Consider the following 27,708-nt stretch of genomic DNA (forward strand, 5'->3'; position numbering starts at 1 on the left):
TTATATTTTGATGTTATATTCTTAACAATCAGGAGTGGGAAAACCAGATGGATCTTTCCCTTCCCAAGCCCAGGGTTGATGGTAGCAGCCCTAACATCACTTTGGCTGAGATCATTAAAGTGTTGTTATACTGGCATAAGGTTTCTGGCATGTACTGATGTAAAAGCATGACTTCTGGGAACTTTTAAAAACTTTGTTTGTTTCTTTTTGCTAATTTATGAGAAAACTGACAATCCTCTTCTAACTTCTGGCTACCAACATCATACAGCCTGGGGGCAGATGTCTGGACCTATATCCAAGCACGTATATACAAAAGTCCTTTGTGGCTGCCGTCAGTGTAACCTGCACCAGGTATAACGCCAATCTGACAACTTTGTATCTTAATACATGGAATTTATTTCATTTTTCATCTGAAACCAGTGAACTATCTGGGCTGGGTTTCCCAGCCAGAAATTGGACTGGTTGCACCCCCTCAACACCCCTCCATAACACCCCCTCCACAACGCCCAATATTTACATAAAAGTGTGATGACTTCGGGTCAGCAATCTAACACCATTATGCCAGTCTCTGATATTACGGAAAGCAAGCGGGTGCCGAAATTGAAAGCCTGCCTGCCGTTTTGAAAAAGGCAATCAATAAGCTATTGGGCCTGTTCAAGAAGCAATTGACTGCAATTTTACATTGCCCACTCCATTCTTCAGTAGGCACATGGGAGTAATGTTGGGACTGATTTACGCCAGATATGAGGAGGTGGAATAAGGACAGATGAAAAGGGTGGCAAGTGGGACCATTGCTGCATTTAAGCAGCAGAGTTTGCTGGTGAAGGAGCTTTGGATCTTATTACACTTTATTTATTCACTATTCTTAAGCTGCCATAACAAATAAGGAAACAATGAGAGGGAACGGGACCGAGAAACACGGATATCTTGGAGAGTGAGGACTCCAGCAGAGGAACCAGAGCTTGTTGCCTCTTGGGGGTTGTACAAGCTGGAGGAGGCTCCTCCAATGAGGTGAAAAGGAGGAGGAGTCAGAGGAATAAGAGCAGGTGCGCCCTGTGGTCTAGGTAAGTTAGGGACCTGCTGCTGCGCAAGGGCCAGAACAAGACAGACAGTAACAGTTCAAGCCCGCGGTAGGAAAATATACTATCCTCGCAGAGAGTCTACAGGCAAAGGATGAATTACCTTTAGCTCTCAGAGCACCAGTGCCTTCACAGAATCCATCTCTTCAGGGAGACAGTCACCTCCCTTTGTGAATTGCTGGCTAGAGAGATCAGTTCAAATTGTGTTGCTGGCCACCACATGCTTGTCACTCTCGAGCTAACAGCGGCCTTGAACTTTTATGCATTGGGATCATTCCAGGCACCAGCCAGAGACCTTTGCAGCATATCTCAAGCTTCAGCTCACCATTGCAGAAAGCTAGTGACAGGTTCAATGTTTAGGTGAGCAAAATAATTCAATTCGTTCAGCACAGTTAACACTGGTCAGGCCAAGGGAGCCAGAGGCTTCGCATGTATTGCTGGATTCCTCAAAGTTCAAGGTACGATACATTGCACACATGTGGCTATCAAAGCTTCATCGGGACTGTATGCAGGCCTTTAAATTGGTGGCCATGACCAACTTACAGTTTATGACCTTTCTCCTTTCCCACCTAATGTCCTGCCCTAGAAGCCTGATTAGGCGCTAGAGCTCCCCTTCCCACTGATTGGGTGCTGGAACTCCCCTTCCCATTGACTGGGCGCTGGAGGTCCCCTTTCCAATGCTAGTTGTCCACCTTCCCATTGACTTGGCTGTTAATTGGCCATCGACACTTGATTGGGGCAGGAGTGAATGGACCACATACTCCCTGCTCTGCCTCCCACACTCCGCTGGAAACTGTAACATCCAGCCCTACGTGCCTACAGTCTGTCTCAACATAAGACTGAGATCAATGTTATTGCAACAGTTTGCTTTGCTCTTTAAAAGACTGAAGAGGAAATGATATGTCTTATTATGTTACAAATCTGGATAATGCCTACAGATTCAAACAGTGAGTTTAGATCATGAACTCTCTCCTCCATCCCCACCCCCTTTCCGATCCCCCCTTTTCCAATAATTTATATATATTTTTCTTTTCCCACCTATTTCCATTATTTTTAAATGTATTTCCATCCATTGTTTTATCTCTATCTTCTAGCCTATTTCGATCCCCCCCACCCCACCCCCACTAGGGCTATCTGTCCCTTGCTCGTCCTGCTTTCTACCCTTAATATCCCCATTAGCACATTTCTTAGCTAATATCACCACTGTCAACACCTCTTTGTCCTTTTGTCTATAACATCTTTTGGCTATCTCCACCTATCACTGGCCCTCTATCCAGCTCTACCTCTTCCATCCCCCCTTAAACCAGCTTATATTTCACCTCTTTTCTATTTTTCCTTAGTTCTGATGAAGAGTCATTCAGACTTGAAACGTTAACTGTATCCCTCTCCGCAGATGCTGTCAGACCTGCTGAGTTTTTCCAGGTATTTTTGTTTTTGATCTAGATTTCCAGCATCCGCAGTATTTTGCTTTTATCTTAATGAGTTTCAATTGATGAGTTGAAGCATTTATGAATCATAATCCCAAATCCCTTCAGTCCGCCATTGGTACCCATGTCTTCAACTGTCTATGCTCTAAATTCTTTAATTCCCTCCCCAAATCTCTTTACTTCTCCACATCCTTTACGACACAGCTTAAAACATTCTCCTTTAACCAAGTGTCACCTGCCTTAATGTCTCCTTCTATGCAGTGTCAATTTGTTGTTTAATAATGCTCCTGCAAACTGCCTTAGGATATTTTGCTATATGTTAAAGGTAATATATAAATGTAAGCTGTCTTTTTAATCAAAAAGTTTCAAATGTTAAATCTCATTGATCAGATATTAAAATTTAACCCAGTGCAAACCTTTCAAGAAGCAGGAGACATCCTCAAGTTGAGGGATGTTGTCTTTGTTGTAATTGCATTGTTTCTCCAGGAGTCTGAAAGCCTCCAGGTGTTCAGCACAAGCATGTGTTGGATACAGGGTCTTCAGGTTCGCATACACTTCTCTCCTGGACAGCAACACATCAAAAAGATCAACAATGTATGCAGTTAACTTCACAAACATCAGACCATTCCGAGGCCTTTTGTTATGCTGGTCTAACAAGTTACTCTTTGGTGCTGATCTCTTCCTCCTTGCTAAGCTACTGGTGTAATTAAGTTAATATTAAATATAATATGTGCTTCAGTGCAGCACTGGCATGGGGATTATGTCACATCGAGAGCTGTTCTCCTCTGTTGCGGTTATCGCCATTGCTTCTCATATTCAAAAAACTCAATATTCAAAGGTGGCCAATGGTAGATGACAAATGTGGGTCCCAATAACACTGGTCTTTAGAGGTTAGAAGCTACTCACTGGACACTGCCATTAACTGTAAGATACTTCCTATTTAGTAATTAGTAGAATATAATGACTTCCCCCTTAATTTTGCACCAAGGTCAATTTAGCACATTCACCACTGCACTGGCTGGGATTAACTAACATAGCACAGGCCTACAACCAGCCTGGAACATTCCTGATCAGGAGTATATTTGACTCGTGGCTCATTGGCAAAGCTGGTTTGCTGTAGTTTTTAATCTGTGGCCAAAATGTGTTGAAATACACCCTTAATGTAGTACTTCTGTCATGTAGAGAAACAGACAGAGCAAGGTCCCACAAAAAATACAATGAGATAAATGAACAGATATTATGTTTTAGTGATATCGTTTGATGGATAATTATTAGTCAGGACACTAGGCGAAATCCTAAGCTCTTCTTCAAGTGGGAGCTTGAGGGCAGACAGGGCATTGATTTAACATCCCATCTGAAAGACGGCACCTCTGACAGTGCAGCAACTCTTTCATACTGCACTGGGGTGTCAGCCTGGATTTTGTATTGATGTCACTGGAGTGAGACTTGAAATCTCAACCTTCTAACTCAGAGGCGAGAGTTTACTGACTGATCCAAGGCCGACACCACAGTCATATACACGAGGGGTATCGGGCAGAGAACTAGCAACCTGCTGGCTTGTGCAAAGGTGTTGTGCTCCCTTAATCCCAAACTAGCCCCTGAGTTAACACAAAGTTGGGGACTTCAAGCAAGGAGGTCCCAAGGATAACCTGAGTGGAAAGTACAAAAGGTCCGGTAGGAGATGGTCTTGAGCTTGAAAGACCACCCTTTCAGTTGAACTAGTGGGGTCTTCATTTTGCAGCTGGTTGAACGCCAACTGAACTGGAAGTGTTTGAATCTGACATGGCTTGAAATTGTCCATAAAGCTAAAGGATGTTAATCCTTCAAAGGATTGAAGAATGAAGCGACTGAAGAATGAAGGGAGGTCGCTTCATTCTTGAATGCTAACATCCTTTAGCTTTATGGACAATTTACCAAAGAAAAGTTGCAACATGGATAATAACAAAACTGTTTTATTACTGGCAAGTCCTTCCAGATCTCAGATATAGACAACATGAGGTGCGAAGGGAGTGAAATTCCTCCTGTCGATAATTTAACCCAAGATATCAATGTGGAAAACAACTGCAGGTAGAGGATTAGAGAGGAAACATCATTGACATTCAAAACAGACTGAATGGTAGAAGAGGAAAAATTGGATACATGAGGGTTGAGCTTAGTTAGGCCAAATGATCTTTTATTTACCTTGATGTTTCCATTTTTTATTCCGTTTTTTTTCAATTGACAATTTTTTTTTCAATGACAAGAAGAACTTTTCCCCCAAAGAGTCTCAGTAGAAAAGAATAAAGAAGTTGACTAACCAAGTCGCAATTTCCTCTGGGGTGTATTCTACTCTGGGAATTGGATCACCACTATGGAGACAAGCAGCAGTTAATACTCATGGGTTTACATCATCATAGTAAGCAAAGCAAGTCAACGAAAGAGACGTTATAAATTCTAATGATATGGGAAGTGGGACCACAGATGTTTGGAGCTGGACTTTACAACTTGCCACCGATGGGTTGCAGGCAGTGGGGTGGGGGTCCCTGTAAAATGCCATGAGTACTGTGCCTTCTGCCTACTTGCCTGCCCTGCCTCAATTTTAGCTGCAGCAGAGAAGGTCTATGCCAAGTTCCCACCTTGGCAGCTTTCACTGGTGGCAGGCAAGAGGGGGGTGCCTACTTAACACACCTCCCCCCTCCACCAGATCATCCTCTCCCCCACCCTGGTTCCCCTTCCTCCCCGCCCTGTCTACCCTGGCACCCCACCCCCTTTTCCCCTTTGCAGGGGTCTTCTAGCTTGCCCCAGTGATATCACCCTCCCCCTTTACCATTCAGTGCACCTTTCACTCCAGCTCTGGCTCCACAACATTGGGCAATGTTGTAGTCCTAGATTGGCCACTGCTCCCATTGGTGCTGCTGGGATCAGAGAGCTGCCGGTCAATTAAATAGCTGGCAGGTCTCAGAAGTGGGACTTCCTGCCTAAGAGGGGTTGGAAGTCCCACCTTAAACCAATTAACTTCCCTCTAAACATTAGATCCTTGCGGGTCAAACTGTCGGAGTCGGGGTCCCAGTGCTCCATTAGGTCCAGACCATAGAGTGTGCAATGAACTTACTGTTTATAATTTATTGCAATTTCTGCGATCTGCTTCCGTCGTTCCCTGTAGTTAACATCAGAGTATCCCTGTAGTAAATCATCAAAAATAAAAATGATATGAAACAAAGTGGAAGCTTTACATTCCACAATCCAGCAAGGTGACAGAAATTATGTGAATCCTCTTCCCCAATTGGATTAAAACATACTTCGGGTCACGTCTGGACATGCCCAGATTAACAGAGATTAATTGCTATGATTTGTCAACAGCTCTATTATCATTGTAACATATTACTAACAGGATGGTAGAAGGTAAACTAGATGGATCACTGTTTTCTTTTGTCTTTGGGTGACATTATGGGTGACTTCAATGAGGTGAAGTGCTCAGCACAGACACTTAATGTGACAGGCGTGCAGATCGGAGAACGAGGTTTTGGTTTTACAGCTCTACCTCTGATCGGTATTCTTGTTTAGTGGGGCTCTACCCTGGGAGAGGATCTTTACTGAGCTTAACAATCGGAGTCAATATTGACTTTTTCTCTTGCTGAAATGGTCTAAATTTGACAAAATCTTGACAGGGCTCTCTTTAGATAGTACGAAAGCTATTGAGATTAAAGCCAGAAATGAATGTTAGCAATCTGTGGACAAATTATTTACATGTTGGTATGACTATAATGGGTCTAATATTTTAATGCAGGTCTTACCCAGTCATTTTAAATGGGTTGACAGTTTAATGGGAATTTCATATCAGCATGATAAGCACTTGACTTTTAATTATCCACAATAATTTGTAGATTTATACTGTTATACCTGCAGGTATAATAGTTAGGTTTCATAAACACACTACCTCACTGAAGGAGAAAATCATTAAATAGAAGGATAAAATGTTGCTGCATGAAAACAGGCAATCTGATCGATGGTGTTTTTCTCCATGAGTCACATAGTCTAATTTCACTCTACTGCTTACTCCCCAGAACCATTAATATTCCCTTTTATTCAAGCAACCATCAGATTCCTATATATTTCAGAAATGAAGAATTGACAATGGTTTACAATACAGAGAATAACACCTTCTAACCACTGGCTGCAGAAAGATCGTTTTCTAACCCTTGTATTATTTTTCTCATTAACTCAAGTCTAATTTTTTGTTATTGTCTTGCCCACTAGTAGAAAGTCAAGTCACCTGTTAATCCTCTATACACTGATGCAGAATAACAACCTCTTCATAACTGTAACTCATCTCTTCACCTTTTCATTGCTTTTGCGTCCTTCTAACAATGGGATGGTCAAACTTAAATGCAGGCTAACTGTGATCTTTCAAAAGTTAAACATTTCCTCTTTTCTTTCTAGGCATCCAGATACAAAACCAAAGATTCAATTTGCCTTTTTTATTGTAGTTTTACCTATTTGTGCTCTCTCCTTTAATGACTTTTGTACTTGCACACCAAATGTTCCTCCTCATTGAATCTTTTAATATGTTATCATCTTAGGCGTGTTTTCTTTATCTATTTTAAAACGCATGACCACATTCTTCTATATTGAGTTGCATCTGGCCATCTATCTAACTCCTCCTGCAATCTTTCACAGCCCCCAAGACAATTTGTGATATGCTCCCAAATTGGTGTCATCAGTGCGTTTTTATGTTGCTCCTTCAGTCCCTAAAGGTCAATTATGTGCAGAGGAAATCAGAGGGACCCCACACAAATAATGTCTGTGGTGCACCATTCATCTCATCTCTCCACTCCTTTTACCCTCTCATCCACGGGGCCATATTTATTTTTAATTCCATGTTCCACTCTATTACCCTTCAGTCTATTATCAATACCATATCAAATGCGGTTTGAAAACCACATACACACAGCTACTGCATTTCATGAATCTTGAGGACGTGCAATCTTCTGGGATGTGCTCCTTGCTCAGGCCCCTTTAAAAATCATCCCCTTTGAAGTCGGGTTTACAGTTTGGCATTTTCCGTATACCTCTGACGTGATTATAAAACCAGACTGTCCAGTCCAAACCACAAGAAAATGCATGCACTTACAATATATGTATAGAGCAAGACATTGGCTGCAGCCACAATAAACTGTGTGCACAGAAACAGATGTGAAGTACATGATGTACTTTGGTAGAATGTTGAGTCTGGGTAGAGTCCCATAAACTTTCTGAGCTCCGCAGGGCCGAAGCTGACATTTTATAGGATTTTAGACCCTGTTTTATAATTCAGTGAAAACAAATCATAAAAAGTTACGCTGGTCTTTTTGGCAGGCCCTTACTTTCAGGGTACACGATGGGGACCAGGCAGTGGCCAAAACAAAATGAACTACTTGAATTATGGTGGACCACGTAATCCTCCATCCTAAAGGGGTACTGAGTTAAGTAGTGACTCAATGTTAAAAGATGATTTATTTTAAACAAACCACCATTTAAGCTGTGAGTGGTATTTATAATTCATTGAGCCAGGTAGTTATTAAAAAGGGCTTCAAACTGTTAGATGTTGTGCTCTGTTTTCATCGAGAGAGTGTGTGTGTGTGTGTGTGTGTGTGTGTGTGTGTGTGTCTGTGTTTTGTGTGTGTGTGCGTGTGTGTCAGAACTTGCTTGATGTCAGATACAGGTGGTAGCAGCAGCTAGTAGAAGCTGCTAAGTAGAATCCTTCCACAAACCCAGATTTGGAGGAGATGGTCAATCCCAGCCTACTCACCATGTCTCCTGTGCCCAATATAAAAGAGCTTAAAGAGCTGGTAAGTTCTTCCTCTGTCTATCCACCTGGTAATATTAGTTTAACAAACTCTGGGTTTGAAATGTTAATTTATAAACCAAAAATCCAAGACATTGCCCCTCACTAAAAATAAACAGAGTTAAAACAGGGTCATTTGCCACATTATCCTCTGGGTACAGTTAAATAGCAACTCACTCCTTTTATCCCCCATTCCCACTCCCCTGCTTCTTTCTAATTTTCTCTGCTTTTCTTCCTAATGTTCCTTTCCTCCCTTTCTCTCATTCTTTTTCTCAAGTGCTGTTTTCTCTTTCCCTCTCCACTTCTCCTTGAATCTTGGAATTTATAAGGGTTTTCTCATGATTGGGAGCATTAGAGAGCATGGGACTATTTTGAAGCCGCGACTATCTGGATCTATGAAAGTCCCATGGATGACTGCTGGGAAACCACTGCCTTCAAAGTTTGGTCTTACTTCTCCTGCTGGGGAGAAATGTTGTGAATGACTGCCATTGTCAGTGCAAACGTGAATGACTGCCATCGTCAGTGCAAACGTGAATGACTGCCATCGTCAGTGCAAGCGTGAATGACTGCCATCGTTAGTGCAAGCGTGAATGACTGCCATCGTCAGTGCAAGCGTGAATGACTGCCATTGTCAGTGCAAGCGTGAATGACTGCCATCGTCAGTGCAAGCGTGAATGACTCTCATCGTCAGTGCAAGCGTGAATGACGGCCATCGTCAGTGCAAACGTGAATGACTGCCATCGTCAGTGCAAGCGTGAATGACTGCCATCGTCAGTGCAAGCGTGAATGACTGCCATCGTCAGTGCAAGCGTGAATGACTGCCATCGTCAGTGCAAGCGTGAATGACTGCCATCGTCAGTGCAAGCGTGAATGACTGCCATCGTCAGTGCAAACGTGAAGGCCAGGCCATTGCAATCACATGTGTCAGGCTCTCACTAAATCTGAACCTCGAAAAGCAGAGCAGATTAAGAATTGTTGCAAATCCACCCCGATCCATTAAACACAAACGTATGGAAAAGCCCAACAGAATGTTCTCATGCATTAATATGACAAATCATATCGTTATATACTGTGCTTAAATGAAACAGACACACTTTGGTGTGTCTGTTTTCTTGGCTTTAGATGACAAATAGCTCGAGAAACCTGAAAATCAGGAAGTAGGAAATGGAGGAAGGTCAGGTTCATTCGTTCAGCCATCGCTTTATTATAATTTTCATTTCGGCACCTGCACAATGACAAATGAAGGAGTTGGTGAGTGACAAAGGGGCATCGCCCCCATGGAAAGTAGTTATATTTTGGCTATTAATGAACAGGCGCAATGGTCTCACTTGTACCACATAGATGTTGTATAATATCTGCAGAATGATCTTGCATCACCTGCTTGTGGTGTGACAACTGAGCTATAGCCATCTGAGACAATATCCTTTTGGCCATTCGTGCTGGTGATTTTCCTGATTTCACATTGCGTCCTTTGTTGTCCTCTGCTGGCCATGTAGAGAAATGACTGAACAGTATAGCTTACAAATGTGTAAGGTGGCAATAGAACCAACTTGCACAATGCAATTTTATCAAAAAAATTAACTTTTTAGTATATGTCATTACTATTATGTATTATTACAATTTTGGCCTTTTTGGTGAGGATATTTCTGGGACATAATCCAACATTCAGACATGCCGAAAGTCAGAAGGCAGGTATCCAAAGATAAGCTTCTGTTCCATTGGGAAAAGAAAGGAATTGCTTCTGCCAGCATGGAATATACAAGTGAGGGCTAGAACATTGAGTTGAAAAACTGACTCAGAGCATAATCTTTAGACTGGCTAACATAAAATGCATTTTTATGCATTCAGCTCACCCACGTTTATGGGCAATAACGATCAGGCAGGAAGTGCTGTAACTTAACTGCGTCAGTTCTGATCAAAGGTCATCGACTTGAAACATTATTTCTGTTTCTTTCTCTACAGATGTTGCTGGACCTGCTGAATACTTCCAGCATTTTCTGCTTTTCTGTCAGATTTCCAACATGCATTCCAATATGCTCTTTCATTGTTGAATCAAAATTCTTAACATGAGGCACTGAATTTGTGCTCTTAATTGGTAATTTTTGAAGAAGACAAAGGATGGATGTGAAGCAGATTCAGCTGCACTAGGGGTAGACTGCATATACCCATCCTTAACCATGCAGCAGTGTGCACAGACTCAGGGAATGTCCAATGACAATTAGTTTTGCAGGCACCACTTTTCCAGGGCAACAGTGCCACCTGCTGGTATCTTACCTGCACATGACAATGAGGCCGTGAAAGTGGCTATAATTGTGAACTTTGAAGTCCCCAGTTTCTTCCCAGCCATGACCAGTTGGTAGCACTCTTGCCTCTGAGTCAGAAGTTGTGGGTTCAAGTCGCACTCCACAATCTTGAGCACAAAATTAAGGCTGATATTCTAGTGCGGTACTGAGGGAGTGCTGCACTGTCGAAAGTGCTGTCTTTTGGATGAGATGTTAAGCCGACGCTTTGTCTACCCTTTCAGGTGGATATAAAAGATCCCATGCACAATTCTGAAGAAGAGCAGGGGAGCCCTCCCTGGGAACCAGGCCAATATCCCTCAACCAACACCACTAAAAGAAAAGTAGATTACCTGGCTGTTTGAGGGAGCTTGCTGTGCTTAAATAGGCTGCCACATTTCTTACACTACAACAGTGACTACACTTTGGAAGCATTCATTGGATGTGAAAAGGTTTGGGACATCCTGAGCATGAGAAGAGCGCTATATAAATTTTCCTTAAGTTTAAATATTGAGTTTTTCTTTACTTTTTCTTTTTTCCCAGCTATGCCAGGATACATCTACAACTACGTCAATTTGCAGTATTATTCATCTCCATCCCTGCTGATTATCAACAAGAGCCAGAGCTGGCTATCCAACTTCACCACACTGCTGCATTTTCTAAAGTATAGGTGGTTACTGATGGCATCCACGTGGCCATTTGGGCAGCTGGTTTCTACTCCTCCACTGACACTGCCATTTGCCGTCCTCTCCTCCTCACAAAAGTGCTACTCCCTCAAGCTCCCTAATTGCATTCTCCAGGCAGTGTGTGCACTGTGCTGGTGCAGAAAGATGGATGCAGGGTGATATGAGTCACACCTCTAGGCCTAAAATGACAGCAAAAGAACCAATGCTTGAACGCTTGCTGTAGTGCAGGCTTTTCCACTTTAAGATACTGAATGTGATGTATCTTCTTCCATGACTTTCCGCCAGAGGAGGCACCACACAATGGTTCTGCCACTTCATTGCCAGCAGTGTAAAATTTCCCCTTTGATCCAGAGCTCCTGAGAAGCGTCTGCTCCAGAGATACCATGATGTAAGGTAGTAAGCAGCAAACAGTACTTGGCAGTTGGGCAGAACTGAACTGCATTATGCTGAGAGAAGTTCTACACAAAATGTAGAATCCTATCTGAAGCAGCAGTGCTAAAGCATACAGCATGAAAGCAAGGTGAGAGATGGCCAGTAAAGAATACATTTATCTCTTTTCATAACATGCGATAACTGTTTGGCAGTTTGTTTTTAATTGTAGCAGAGATGACAGAAGAAAAATGTTTTACATAAAATTTAGTCATTTGGCCCAACTAGTCTATGCTGGTGTTTATGCTCCACACGAACCTTCTCCCACCCTATTTATCCATCCCTTTGCATTGAAAGTGCTTGGTTGACCTCCATCTGCCCAGAAGGATCCCTTCGAATAAACTCTTACAACTTACCGGGTGATCGAGATCCAGGTCTGGGTCATAATTTGTAACTAATTGATGGCATCTGTCCAAATCTGATAACTTTTTTGGAAACCAATGAACTAGAGGCAAAAATAGAGACAAAATGCAAAAAACGGATAAATATCTGTAACATCTCAGTGCATTGAGAAGTCCTGTGCTGTAGGAACCTGAGTATTATTAAAGGCAATTGCTTTACGCAGAGGCAGGAATGGAGAGAATAATTCTGCAGTATTTTAAATGAAAATCAAGCATGACAAATAGAGGCAATAAACGAGGGAGGGGTAGTATAGCATTTCACCAGTTTATACCTGCAGCAAAACTGCTTGTCTCAATGAACGTCCCATAAGGAATGCAGTGGGTTCTGACTCAATGAGTCACGGAGTGAATGTAATTATCAGCAACATCAGAGGCACGGCAGTTATTTAATGTTGTTTAATCCTTTTCTTGGTGCAACTGCAAAATCCATGCTAAGCATAAGCTCTGCTCGGGGGCATGAGGATAGAAGGAAAGGATTGCTGTCTAGTTCTTTTCAGTATCTCAGTTTTCCAATTTGCTATATAAATACTTAGAAGTGTGGGAGCTTGGAGCATTTATTGGAAGATGCATATTGATTGGAGTTGTATATTATATAGTATAATGTAGAGCATTTATTCTAAATAGTATAATTGAAAGAATATATATATATATATTATGCACATAAAGAATCTATATTTAATGCTGCTTAAAAGCTAAAAAAAATCAAACAAATGAAATAAACTATTGCATGACATAAAGCATAAGAAATGCCTGGCAGTGTGGCAGCTCAGTTGGTAGCATTCTCATCTGAGTTGAAAGGGCTGTGATCAAGCGCTGGTCCAGGATTTGAGTCCATAAACTATGGTGACATTGCAGTGCAATGCTGAGGGAGTGCTGCACTGTCAATGGATGGAGTCCCAATATGACTGTTCTAAGTGGGAAAGTAAAGATCCCATATTATTTGAGGAAGAATGAGGCTCACCCTAGGTCACCTGGATAACGTTCTTCCTTCAATTAACAGCAAAAACAGATTAACTTGGAATTCATCTGGTTGCTGCTTGTGGGCCATTGTCCCACTCATTGACCAGAACACTACACTACAATTCATGTGAAGCATGTGTGTGAAGCACCCTATGACATTCTTGAGAGTCACAATGAAGCACTGCATCATTACAATTTGTTTAAAGATATAATTAACATTGCAGTTCTCATTGTTCCAGTTTATGATCAGACCATCAGGTCAATTCCTGTCTGCATCTCACCGACAGCCATAATGACCTACTGCCTAATTTAAGCACCATACTCAAAAAGCGCAGTAATGCTACAGTCTGAGGCTGTTTTTTAAAAACTCTCTGATTTTCTCCTTTTGCCACTCCTGTCTTGAAGGTGGTGATTCAAGCTGGAATGTAGTTCCACAGGTGCACAGTTGGATTGTTTTTAAACAAATGTGAGAGTTCTACTGATGGCTTGGTGAGAGAAATAAAGCACCTTATGTGATCAGACTTGGCACCCTAGTTGACACTGAAATGACCTTCCAACCTCATGTCCATCACCTAAGCCATTTACATCCACCTCTATAAAATCATCCATCACTGCCTTTGCTTCAGCTCATCCTTTACTGAAACCCTCAGCCATGTCTTTGTTGCCTCTAGTCTTGACTCTTCCAATTCACTCCAGGCTGGCCTTCCATTTACCACCCTCCATAAACTCGAGCTCATTCAAGTCTGCTACCCATATCCTAACTTGCACCAACTCCTGTTCAACCATCAGCTCTGTCCCTGCTGACCTATATTGGCTCCCAGAACAGCACTGCCTTTATTTTAAAATTCTCCTCCTTGTTTTCCTTGTGCTCTCCCTGTCACTGTAATTTCCTCCTGCCACACATCACTCTGAGATATCTGAGCTGCTTTAATTCTGGCCTCTTGCGTTTTCCCAATTTTAGTCACTCCCCCACTGGCAGTCATGCTTTTAGCTGCTTAGATGTAAGCTCTGGAATTCCCTCTCTAAACCTCTCCACCTCTCATTCCTCCTTTAGGACTCTCCTTAAGACCTATTTCTGTGACCAGGTCATCCATCCTAATATCTCCTTATGTGGGTTGGTGTAAATGCTGATGGATTACTCCCCTGTGAGGTGCCTTGGGGGATTTTGCAACATTAAAGGTATCATATAAATGCATGTTGTTGGTACCGAGTCCTGAGGGTCATAAAGGTCTGGATTAATCCCTGGTCTCTGCTGAGTTAGCTGATCTCACCTGGAACAACAGTCAAGGTTCACAGCCACTTTCAGCTCGGAAGGGTAGAAAAAATCACCCAGGGTTCCTGCTCATGACTGATATCCTGTTGCCACACCCACCCCTTCCCCCGCAATATCCTGTTGGATTTGATTGGACTCAGCTACGATACCAACTGTTAAGTCTCACAATAGCCAAATGGGAAAGTGTCCTGGGGCAGTCAATAACCATGGAACTGTATGCCAGCATGAAACAACTCCTTCAGCAGAGGAGGAAATTGTGGAGGATGCAGGAAAATTGAATGAAGATGCACAAAGAAATGGGCTCAGTATAGAGCATGACTGGGTAATGGTCGATTCTATTCACTGAAGACTAAAAGTAGTGGGGTTGAACTGCTGAAGAGAAAACGCACAATGGTCAGATAGAGTGAAAGGTTATCATTCTTACATTTCTCTTCTTTTGTTGTTTTTACATCTTCAGCAACTCTTTTCAAGGAACTGACCAAGGTGCTGATATCTGAACTGTTTGTTTCACAACGGATGAAGAATTCTAATACTTCTTTATCTTTAGATTTCCTGGACGACCTTGTTTCAATGTGGTGTATCTTAGCTTCGAAAGTCTATATAAAAGAATGAGGAAAAATCATATTTAAACAAACAGAATAATATCCCATAATTACATTAGAAAACCCAGAATAAGAAAAGGTTACTTTGCATATTGAACCTAATCCATCCAGATCCCATGTCAGCTTATTCTATTTCAGACTCTTCTTCACACTACTCTCCTACCTTAGGTAACACAGAGTTCCTTCCAAAATTCATCTGAAAGTAAACAGTGATGATATCTCTATAACCATTGATCCCATACCCTGCATAGGTCAGTCCAGCTGCCTCTTAAAGGTACTCCAAATTGACCCTGTTCAGCAACACTGTCTGGGAGCTTGGTCCACATATCCAATATTAAAGATTATTTTTTAACCTCTAACCTTGCCTGAGGTTTGTAGGTTTTATATTGTTGTCCTCTAGTCCTAGGTTTATTGTCCCAGGTATGTAGTTTTTACACCATCCTGATGCCTTTCATTCAACTGGAGACCTGTATAATGTGTTTTCAGTCTTTTCCACAGTGACTTAAGCCTTTCTTCATAAATTAGTTCCCAAAACCTGGAATCACCCGGGTCATTCTTCTCTGAACCTTACTGATGGATCTATATCTTTTCTGAAGGTAGGGTGAGCAAAACTTCACAGAATACTCCATAACTGGTCTCATCAACAGCAAAGTCAAAAGTGATCTGAACACGAACAGACTTGTCAAGAAACATTTTTGTGAAAGTATGCAAACTTTTTCTCAAATATAGCTGTTTTTTAAACTATTTTGATGGATTTTCAATTTATATCACTGTGGATTATCTCAACAAATCTCTTTAATTTTCAAATTAGTGACTCTCCTATGATATCGCTCATGATCAAATAATATGCTATGTTATAAGTATAGGAGTGTTACACGATGGGTTTCGATTTTGAGGTCAGCATGAAGTAATAGCACTTGTAAAAGCCCATCTGGCTCACTAATGTCCTTTAGGGAAGGAAATCTGCCACCTTTACCCAATCTGGCCTATATGTGACTCCAGCAGACTTAGCAGTATGCCGGGCTTTAAATGGCCAAGCAAGCCACTCAATTGTCTTAAGTGCAGTTAGCGAAGGGCAAGAAAGGTTGGCCTTGTAAGTGACACCCACATTCTGTGAATGACCAATCTAATGCACAATGTATTATTCTTCTGCTAGTATAGTTGTGCATCCCTTTTAGACTACAAAGTGTATTTCTGTTAAGTACACACCGAAATGGTATAATTCAATGGTCAATTACTATGCAGAATGGAGACCGGAACTTGGCCTTTACATGTAAGAAGACCTGTGGAAATTGTAGCTCTGTAAGCTCTGTTCCTGGAGCATTTTTACTTCAAAACGTCAACCTTTGAGTTTTTTGTAGGTTTTCCAATTGTGATGCAGGAATTTACATGAGACAACATGTGACAGACATAGGTAATGTTTTCATGCTATAGATAGGTAGGCATTCCTTTTGCAGGATATTCTGTGTGGCTGAGGTTGTGTGGGTACAATGAAGTACTTTGAAACACCCAGCAAGGTACCAAAAACAACAATGACTAGATAATCTGCTTTTTAGTGACATTGATTGAAGGACAAATATTGGCCAAGACACTGTGAGAACTCCTTTCCTCTTCTTTGAATAGAGTCATGGGATCTTTTACACCTGCCTGAAAGGCAAATGAAGTCTCTTAACATCTCATCCAAATGTTAGCATAGATCTTGTGCTTAAGTGGGACTTAAATCCGCAACCCTCTGACTCAAAGACACGAGTGCTACATCTGAGCCACAACTGATAGTTGTAATTTGCTCCAATCAATTGAATGTGACATCACAAGTGCGGCACTGGCAGTGTGATATGATGGACAAAATGAGTCAGGTAAAATGTTTTGATGGGTAAATGGATGGAGGCGAAATATGCTTTTGGTGATTCTTTAGAAGTGTTTTTTTAAAACCCTTGCGTTTAGCATAGCATTGTGATGAATACTATATATTGACAGGTAAAGCACAATATACAGAAGCCAGTATTCTCAGTGAGATGTCTGGAAGACATCTGATTGCACTGCAGCAAAGTTTTATAAGTTTAGAGCCAGTGCCTGAATCCTGAAATGCAATTATAACTTACAAATCACTCTGGGATATGTATCTGGGATATAGATTCTGTAGCTGAAAGGGTGGATCTGCTCAGGATTTGAATCAATATTGCTTTTGCTGACAGCCACTATCACTGATCACTAACCAGTCAAGATGGTCATGGTAACACCAATGCCACAGGATTACCAATGTCAATGTGCTCAATGCAAGGGTTTTGCCGTCACTAGTGTTCACCCTCCATTATCAAAAGAACTGTGGGTGTTGGTCACCTGCTGGTGTCCTAAAATTGTGGTTGTTTTTCATGTGAGAACTATTTGATCCCAAGGAGCATTGTGGCTGATCCAATCCTGCCCTCACCTGCCATTCAGTCATGTGCACTTTCCAGTGGGGGTTATTCACCCATGATCAAGAGTTGGGTTTCTTCCTCTCCCCTCGGGCTGCTGAGGCCATTGTGTTGTCCTGGCTGAAATTAGCCAGTGCAGCAAATATTGTGGAGTTTTACGGGCTCTGAAGCATTATGTGGTATGTTTAAACACCATACCATAAACCAGCAAAACCTTAAGAAGCACTTTAGTGCATTACAGGTTCTTATGGGACTTCCAGACACCATTTATCAACTGCATAATAATGTACTTTGTACACAGAAAAACAGAAGCCCAATAAACTATATTTGAAAAGTTTGCACTGCTTCAGCACTTAAGATCAAACATTATAATAGGTCAAACATCATAATCAGTTTTAAGACTGTTTCTCTTATGTTATCTTGTTTTCACATAATCATGTTGCTCAGTTCATGTTCCATAAACCTAAGATTGCAAGAAACAGGAGTAGGAGTAGGACACACAACCACTGAGACTGCTCTGCCATTCAATAAGATCATGACTGAAATTTTACATAACCCCACTTTCCCAACCTACCCCCATACTCCTTGATTCCCCAAATATCCATGGACAGAATTTTACAGCCCTGTCATATTGGGGGTGGGGCTGTAAAATGTGGCAAGCTGTCCAAAAGTCCATTGACTTTGGCGGGACCATAAAATCCCACCAGCATAAAATTCCACCCCAAAAATCTATGGATCTCAGATTGAATAACCTCATTGACTGAGTATTCATAGCTCTCTGGGGTACTCCCTATTTTCTGCCAGTTAACCAATCCTCAATCTATGTCAACATATTACCCCCAAACCCATAAACCCTAACCTTGTATAACAAACTCTTGTGACAGCTTGCTGAATACCCTCGGAAATTCAAATATACTACATTCACTGCTTTCACCTCATTGATTCTAAGAAAGTGATATAAGAACACAAGAAAAAGGAGCAGGAGTAGACCACACGGCCCATCAAACCTATTCCACCATTCAATACGATTGTGCCTGATCTTGGGCTTCAACTCCATTTTCCCACCTGCTCCCCATAACCCTTAATTCCTGACAGACCAAAAATCTGTCTATCCCAGCCTTAAATATATTCAACGATGGAGCATCCACAACCTCTGGAGTAGAGAATTCCAAATATTCACAACTCTTTGACTGAAGTATCATCTCAGTCCTAAACGATTGGTCCCTTATCCTGAGAATGTGCCCCCCGTGTTTTGAAATCCCCAACCAAAGGAAACAATCTCTCAGCATCCATCCTATCAAGCCCCTCCAGAATTTTTCAGGTCTGACAGCATCTGTGGAGAGAGAAACAGAGTTAATGTGTCGAGTCTGTATGGACCCTTCTTCAGAGCTTTGAGGAAAGGTCATACAGACTCGAAACATTAACTCTGTTTCTCTCTCCACAGATACTGTCAGACCTGCTGAGTTTTACCAGCATTTTCTGTTTTTATTTCAGATTTCCAACATCCACAGTATTTTGCTTTTACCCTTCAGAATTTTGTATGTTTCAATGAGATCACCTCTCATTCTTTTAAACTCCTGAGAACACAAGCCCATTTTACTCAGCTTCTCATCTTAGGACAATCACCTCATCCCAGGGACCAATCTAGTGAACCTTCGCTGTAGCGCCTCCAATGCAAGTATATCCTTTCTTAACTGTGATCATTTAATTTTATTAAAAAAACAAGAATCTGGGAGCGATCAGAAACCTATAAGTTCAGTTTTGGGATTCTGCTGCTATTGATACTGAGGTTAAATTGTTGCTGGGTGAGAATGCGAAGATGAAGTTGTTATATGTGCCGTTGAAAGCTTTGGCTGAAATGTCTTCAAATCATTTGCAGCTACCTGAGGTTTTATATTTTATTCTTAAACATTTGTATAAATATACTAAAGCTACACCTTTGTAAAGTGGGTTAACATGCATTGTTCCAGATGCTGACTAATCCACTTTCTATTTTTTTCCAGTATTCACAGTATCTCATTTTTATTGCCGTTGTAAAGATGGTTTGGCAAATGCTTCACTATCTTGAATGGATACTCTATTTTATGAACATACAGACAGGGTAGAGGGTTCCCTTGTTGATTTTAAATGGTTTGAAATTTACAACATTTCCACCACTTTTTTGCCAAGTTTTTGTCCATGACACCTATTCCTAAAATGGCTCCATGGGCATGAACAATGTTGTGGCACTTTACCCAAATAGCCATTCTCTTTATAAAAGGCTAGACAATGAGTTCTGGATTTTACAGTCCCCTTCTGCTGATTTTTTTTTGGGTGAACTGGGGCAAGGATGGACAGATATTTGCTGAGATAAATACTGTGCATTGCCTCTGCTTCTGTGCACAGTATTCACCCCAACCCTTCCAACCTACACCCCCCATTTTCTGCTGACCGGGAGTGGTGACACAGAAAGCGACATTATGGATCGGATGCAGCATTCTGAGTTCAGCGGAGGGGCTGAAGAACATGTTTGGGGGAATCAAAGCCTGTGCAAGCATTTTCAGTATGCTGCCTTGCACAGATTGAAAATGAAGCAGTAAGTTGTTTTGAAAATGAATGATCTGTAATCACCACCCTGAAAGACTCCCTCACCCACCCCCCCAGTGGTGAATTCCTCAGAACGCATCTCAATAGTGTGAATAGCCTCTGAGGTCAAATCTTCAGCTGGGGTCAAAGATACATCTCTATGCTGAGTGGAAGTCCCCTTCAGAAATGCACCTCAATCAAAGGGGACCACATACCCCTGAACTGAGTGCCAATGGGCTATTTATCCAACTAAGCACAGGCAGTTAATCAGGGAAAAACGTACTAAAACTATAACTGACTTCAATTACTTGAATCCCCTCAATTCATCTACAACATCGGGAAAAACAAGTTGTAAATTCACATATTGACATAATCGACAAAATGTGATGCCATATCTCAATTCTATTTCTGTATGTTTGGTATTCAGCAACCCACCCTTGTTAAAGTCGCTTGTTCAATCAATTTAGATGGGGAAAAAAACCTGACATTGAATATTAAATTATCCTTCTGTGTGACTACAATAATGTAAGGCTGGTTTCTGGCTATATCCCCAGAGGCTGTACTTTAGCATACAAATACTATTATACCTGAATCTCTTTTAACAATTTATTTGTTTTGCCAGAAGGGGCCTTGAAATGAATGCTGCAACCTCACATATCACTCATGTGGGGCTGCAGATCTCTGATCCATTCTTAAGCCAATTACTCTAATGTGAAACAGTGTATCACCGTCAGTGCATCTGCACACAGGTCTGGCTTTTTATAACTTTTATTTTCTTAGAAATGCACACTCTCCTTCCTGCCTGCATCCTCACGATGTCTAAATGAAGACTCACTGTAGTGATTCTTACTCCAATCTATTATGCCCCAAGACCTTTAAACTATAGGACCATCAATCTACCCTTCCCCTTGTAATCATTTGTTGACTTTAAAAGCCCAGCTTGGCTTCCTAATTCACTTCTATTTTTTACACCTTTGGCTAGATTATGCAGTACAGCCTATCACTTTATGGTTCTCAGTCCCAAAGTAGTGCACTGTTGCAAAGCAAACCCTTCCACAGAATCTTTGGCTGGAAATTCCTCCCGTGGTTCTCCCAAATGGCCATTGTAATTTTGGCAGAGGGTTTTGTTTATCTATCTGGGCTTTTCGCCAAAGATACGGTGATTGATCAGGATAGATAATCCTTCCTTTACCTGCCTTGAAGAAATCCAGCACTTATTTATCTTTCTCATGGCAGGACCATTTCCACTATGATTAGGAAAGAAGCTCAAACCTCTTGTGAAGATGTTAGGAAGCAATTTTGAAGGAGTGATACCTTAAAAAGGGTCAGTTAGCTTAGGTGGCCAGAATGTGGTGCAGACTAATGACAACAGTGCAAGTTCAATCTCCGTACCAGCTGCGATAGCTCTTCGGGCCAGCCTCCTTGCCTTGTGTTATAGTGATATTAAGGGCTTGAACCACTTCATTCCATGTGGTGTAGTACATCCACATTGCTAGTGGGAGGGTGTTCCAGAATTTTGACCCAGCGACAGTGAAGGAACGGCGATATATTTCCAAGTCAGGATATTGAATGACTTGAAGGGGAACTTGCAGGTGGCGGTGTTCCCATGCATTTGCTGCTTTGGTCCTATAAATCGGTAAAAGTCACTGGTTTGCAAGGTCTGTCGAAGGAGCCTTTGCAAGTTGCTGAAGTGCATCTGGTAGATGGTACACACTGCTGCCACTGAGTATCAGTGATCTGAATGTTTACGGTAGTGGATGGGAAGACAGTCCAGCAGACGGCTTTGTCCTAGATGGAAATTCTTGAATTTTGTTGGAGCTCCATTCATCCAGGCAACTGGAGAGTATTCCGACATACTCCTGACTTGTGCCTTGTAGATAGTGGACAAGCTTTGGGAAGTCAGGAGATGAGTTACATCCTGTAGAATTCCCAGCATCTAACCTGCTCTTGCAGCTGGTCCAGTTCAGTTTTTGGTCAATGTTAAACCCCAAGTTGTCGATGGTAGCAGAATCAGCAATGGTAACACCACTGAACGTCAAGAGGAGATGGTAAGATTCTCTCATATTGGAGATGGTCATTGCCTGGCTCTTTTGTTGTGCAAGTGTTACTTGCCACTTAACAGCCCAAGCCTGAGTGTTGTCCAAGTCTTGCTACATTTAGGCATGGACTGCTTCAGTACCTCTGGAGTTGCGAATGGTACTGAACATAGAGAGAAGATCAGAGATAAAGCAGTCGAAGATGGTTGGGATGGGAACAATTATGTCCTGGGGCTGAAATGATTGGCTTCCAACAATCACAACCTTCTTCCTTTGTGCTAGGTATGACTCCAACCAGTGGACAATTGTCCCTCAGATTCTCATTGAGTTCAATTTTACCAGGGTTCCTTGATGCAACGCTCAGTCAAATGCTGCCTTGATGTCAAGGGTAGTCACTCTCACCTCACCTCTGGAGCTCAGCTATTTTGTCCATGTTTGGACCAAGGCTGTAATGAAGTCAGGAACTGAGCGGCCCTGGCAGAACCCAAACTGAGCATCAGTGAGCAGGCTATTAATGAGTAATACTTGATAACACTGTCGATGACATCTTCCATCACATTGCTGATGATGGAGAGTAGACTGGGATAGTAATTGGCCAGATTGATTTGTCCTGATTTTTGTGGACAGGACGTACTTGGACAATTTTCCACATTGTTGGTTAGATGCCAATATTGTAGCTCTACTGAAACAGCTTGGCTAGGGACGTAGCTAGTTCTGGAGCACAAGTCTTTAGTACTACAGGTGGGATGTTGTCAGGGTCCTTAGCCTTTGCTGTTTCCAGTGCCTTCAGCGTTTCTTGATATCATGTCGAGTGAACTGAATTGTCAGAAGACTGACAGATGTGATGTTGGGGACCTCCGGAGGAGGCGGATATGGATCATCCACTTGGTACTTTTGCCTGAAAGTGGTTGCAAATGCTTCAGCCTTGTCTTTTGCACTGATCTGCCAGGGCCCCCCATCATTGAGGATGGGGATATCTGTGAATTCAGTTAGTTATTTAATTGTCCACCACCAGTCATGATGTGGTAGGACTGTAGAGCTTTGACCCAATCAGTTAGTACTGGAATTGTTTGGCTATTGTCCAAAGTTAAATATTCTTCCAATGACTGTTGCTGAGGTACGCTTCCATTGTTACTGAGTACACTCCTGCACATCATTCAAGTAGCCACTACTCATGTTTCATCCTAAAAAATTAGTGCTAACAAGTTCTTCTATTGACAGGGGCACCTCAATACAGCCTCAATTAATGTTCATTCATGTGCTCCTCCAGCAGCAGTTGCTGCATAGGGAGCAGAACAATGGACGCCATTTCACTCCTCAATCCGTGAGTTTCTGAGACCAACTGTAACCCTTGAAGACTGTCCCAGATGAAATCAACTAACTCAGCATAGACTGCGAAAATCATGTACTGATGCTCTTTTCTACTGTGCTGTAGAGTAATGCACCCACAATTTCCACACAGTGAACTAATGTGCTTAAATCTGATGTCAGGGTAAATGCTAGTGTATTAATAAGAAGTTAGATTAATAAGGATCTTGCTGCACACATCACCCGTCACCTAAAGATCGTGCTAACAGATGGTCAATTGTCAGAAAATAGAATGTGTCTTGAGGGAGAAAAGAGGGGAAAAATATAAATATTAATTCAAAAATAAGGATATTGCCTCATCATGAAGATTGAAGGAGGTCCCATTGTAGTTCCTGGATGAGATTGAGGCCTTCTGTAAATATCTGTTGGGACCAAACTGTAGGGAGATGAAGCTGCTGGAAGACCTATCCCCTTCACTAAGTTAATGCAGCACTGCTCTTGGAGGCAGTCACCACCTTGGTCCATGGAAGTGGCAATAACACAGGAAAATCTGCTAAAGTTGTCTGCCCTGTCCTCCCCCTATGACCAATTAAATGCAGCAGGTGAGGAAAAAGGGATGGGTGGTGATCACTGTGAGAGTGGGAGAGAGAAATACGGATTGGGCAATGAGGTGGTGGTACACCTCGTTACCCGCATTTTCCTTCAGACCTTACCGCATCCGATATCGGTCAGGATTATGGAGCAGAATGCCTGAAAACTGCTTATTCACTGTTTGATGCACTGTTTTTTTCTGTAGCTCAGGTGTAATAATGAATGCTGACCACTGTAACATGTTTATTGCAAGGCTTGTAGGGTTCCCAATTATATCTCCTGGGAACCTGGCCAGCAGAAAAATCCACAACACTTGTCCACTTAGTTTAGGACATACTACTGAGCAGGTATACTTGTAATTATAAAATCATTCTGTGAAGCAGAAATATGGTAAAAACTAAATTGATAATTTACAATGCATAAACTAGCAAGTATTTGCTTAGATGTTATCATCAGTTTAGAGATAGATGGGGTAGGAATTGCTCCCATTGTGCAGATGTAATGGGGCATAATTTTTGGACCAAAGTCCTGTGCCCCATAGATGCCCGAAAAACATTCAAGCCAAAATTACTTGCAAACTTGTGAAAAGATCCAGGAAAAAATGCATCTGGATTTCTTTTCATCCCAGGCTCAATACTGCACTGATAGGCATCTTTGGGGCACAGAACATTGATCTAAAAGTTGAACTCCACTACTTCTGTAAAACAGGAGCAAAATCATCCAATTTCTAAAGCCTCCTCCCCCACTCCGCCCCTCCTAACATTGATGATAACACCTAAGCAACTATTTGTTACACATAGAGATGCAATCAACATAACTAAGGAATAACCACCCGCCTTACAAGTGTGGAGTTGAATCAGATACCTCTTGCACAAATTGAAGATTTAAAGCTGAGGCTGCAAAGTACAATTTAGAAGGAGCAAACCCAATTTTATACAGCAGGCTACCCTTGGCTAAACAACTCATTGCAAGTGTCATGAGAGAACTCCAGACTTAACTCCCAACAGGTAAAATTGAAATCTCCTGAAAGCATAGATGGGAATTGATACAGGTTCTGTCAAATCATTAAGGCCAAACTTTATGACACTTGCCCACTTTGTAAATCTAGCTTGACACTGTATTATAGTTAGACTGCACTGGGTGCCGAGTTCATGAGAAGTCCTCCCTAGTACTGCTGTATTCCAGAGTAACATTATGATCTGATTCTGAAGTTAGATTATGGCTGTGCAGTATTGTGCTGCAGCTCAGTGTTACACTTAAAGTACTCACACCTTTGTATAAAACTATTGCTAACCAGAATGCTCTTTGTTAAAATCTAACTTTATTATTAAAAACTAGCATCTAACTCTATTAGGAACTTGGCTTGGTGGTATAGTAAAGTGGGAAAACTTAGAAATAGGTCACAGTGTAGAAAAGATGCCAAGGTAATAGGACCATGGGAAAATCATATAAAAAGTTTTATTTAAAAAGCTTACTTGCAGTAAAAAGCAGACACTTTGAAACTGTGTGGGAATTGCTTGTGCATGTAAAAACACAGGATTGGAATATCTAGGCCCATCTAAAAGATAAACCTTGGAGCCTTGAGATAAGAGACAGTCGAACAAAAGATGGATGTGTAAAGTATTATGTGATGATACCATGCTCACACGAGAGATACCTGCTTGGTCGAAGAAAATATGGTCGAACATAAGGTTGAAGGTGATTGGGGTGAGGGCGGGGTTAATTGGATAAGATAAATGAGTGCCTCCTGATCAGATTAGCACAGTGAAGAAAACTAGAAACCAAGATAAGAACAAACAAGACATGGGAGATGGAGAGAGGGGAACAGAGAAGAAGAGCCTGAAGACCAAAAGCTGCAAGAGAAGTCATCATGAGCTCCCCATCCAGTCTTAATGTGGGGAGCATATGCCCCCACCCCCCCACCCATTGGGCTGTAAATTACAACCTGAGTTTATTGCTATTGCTTACCTCAGAACTTAATAAACTTGTTCTGACTTTATCTCAGTAAGCCAGTTCCACGGCTGAACTTTTTTGCCAGTCCATTCCCACAACATTTATGGGTTCAAAGATGATGGCCCAGCTCTTCCAATCAGGATCGAAAACCCTATTTCCAACCCTGATCAGACAAAAAAGTACACATTTACCTTCCTCCAATTTTTCTGGCCAATCTTCCGATGGAGGATCCTGTGGAGCTGACTCAGTGGAGCAATGCTCGGAGGGGCAGTGGGGAGAATCCGTGCAGGCACTACACCCCCTTTTTATAGCATTAGCTGCTGTATTCCAGTATGTAAAGAGTTTATATGTCCCAAAGCTTCTTTGAAAAGCTACGGAGCAAAGGCGGGTAGAGTGGGTGAGGTAAGTGGGTAGGGTGGATGAGGGGTAGGCTGGGTGAGATAAGTGGGTAAGAGGATAAGGTGGCAAGTGGGTAGGATGGCAAGGTGGCAGGTAGGTGAGTTGGGTAAGTGGGTGAAATAGGTAGGGCAGCAGGTGGCTGAGTAGGTAGGTGGTTCGGGGTAGTAGGGTCAGGTCAGGAGGGGTAGTCAGGTTGGGGCTGAGGGAGTTGGAGAGTCAGGGGTGAGGAGGCAGTTGGGAAGTCAGGGGTGAGTCAGGGATCAGGGTTTAGTCGGGGGTGGGGTCAGTATGAGGGATGGGAGGGGGGTTCAGTTCAGCACTTATCCAAGAGTTCGACTACGATTTTTGTGTCTAACATTCCCTGGGTATCTATCCAGGTAAGTATGTCCAAACTGTCCTAAGTCTCCGACTCTAACTCAAAGTTGTAGATTTTTTCCGAGGGTCGAGGGAGCCGGGGAATTGCCCACTGGAAGTTCAAACTTCCCAGGAAATTCCCATTGCGTTGGGACTTCCAAGGGCATCGAGGGGTATGTCCGGTCTCCGACCACCCGGAGGCCTGGAGAACATTAACTCCAAAACAGCCGGGGCGACATGTGACTGAAGCAACATTGAGAGACTAACCCTCCGCCAGCCGGAGTGAGCACCGTAAACACACCTCTTAAAAATGCCCAATCCTTGGGGAACTTTCTCAGCGGACTTCTCAGTGTTTTTAACGGAAGGTGAGCTATCTCACCGGCACTTTCTTCATTTTGATCACAACAGCAGATTGTTGTTGTGTTTGGGAATATTATGCACAAACAAACCCGACTTCGAGCAAAATCGACTGAGTTACTGCAAGAGCGCCACAAACTCCCGCAGCGCCGACCCCCTGATCATTCGGAAGACTTTCCCGCTCTTTCCAAGTCAGCCTTTTGCCTGTAGAGTCGCCACCACCCGGGCATGTGGGGAACTGCAGCCCGCTGCGTGAAGACAGCGGCGAGCCTTTCACTCAGGTGCTCAGTACAGGTATCAGAGCTGAAACCAGAGTACTATTGTATCTTTCAGTTTCCCGCCTCAGCTTCTGGGTAATGGTTTAAGAGTTTAGGAGACTGCGATCTCGGGTTCACTCGAGCCCCAGCCTGGGCAATTTAAGCGTTTAAGTCATACCTGATATCAACCGTGTTTTTCTGGTTCATTCATTGCACACAATGGTCAATCTGGGGCATGAATTACCTCAAACACTTTGAGGATGCGGGAGAGTGAAGAGTTCTTGGTGCAGCGGAGAGTAAAGAATAAGTTGACCATGGCCCTGCCATCCTTCTCCTCGAAGACCAGTTGCTCCCCGGGATCCGCCGACTCGGCGGCAGCAGCGGCAGCGGCGGCGGCTTCTCTCTCCTTCCGAGCATCTTCGATCAGCGACTGTCTGCGCCCGATGAAGTGGGGGGACTGTCAACCGGCAAACAAACATGAAACAGGGTCAGATTGAAGCCAGCTGGACAGAGTCCAGTCTAAAAGGAATCATAG

The 27,708-nt window shown here is 42.4% G+C and overlaps 1 protein-coding gene across 4 annotated transcripts in view; it reads right to left on the reverse strand.

Annotated features, from left to right (window-relative positions):
- th (tyrosine hydroxylase) overlaps nucleotides 1-27,708 on the reverse strand; it is a 44,533-nt gene that overhangs the window by 14,326 nt on the left and 2,499 nt on the right. The window contains exons 2-7 of one of the 4 annotated variants that reach the window (XM_078547856.1): nucleotides 27,418-27,630; nucleotides 14,762-14,933; nucleotides 12,060-12,148; nucleotides 5,598-5,665; nucleotides 4,804-4,854; nucleotides 2,923-3,068 (exon numbers count right to left, since the gene is read on the reverse strand). In XM_078547856.1, the coding sequence (XP_078403982.1) occupies nucleotides 2,923-3,068; nucleotides 4,804-4,854; nucleotides 5,598-5,665; nucleotides 12,060-12,148; nucleotides 14,762-14,933; nucleotides 27,418-27,630 (739 nt within the window). Of the gene's footprint in view, nucleotides 1-2,922; nucleotides 3,069-4,803; nucleotides 4,855-5,597; nucleotides 5,666-12,059; nucleotides 12,149-14,761; nucleotides 14,934-27,417; nucleotides 27,634-27,708 lie in introns of all 4 variants that reach the window. The other 3 variants (XM_078547855.1, XM_078547858.1, XM_078547857.1) reach the window with 3 other exon arrangements.

This window comes from Cetorhinus maximus, chromosome 9 (genome assembly GCF_964194155.1).
Source record: "Cetorhinus maximus chromosome 9, sCetMax3.hap1.1, whole genome shotgun sequence".
Classification (NCBI taxonomy): Eukaryota; Metazoa; Chordata; class Chondrichthyes; order Lamniformes; family Cetorhinidae; genus Cetorhinus; species Cetorhinus maximus.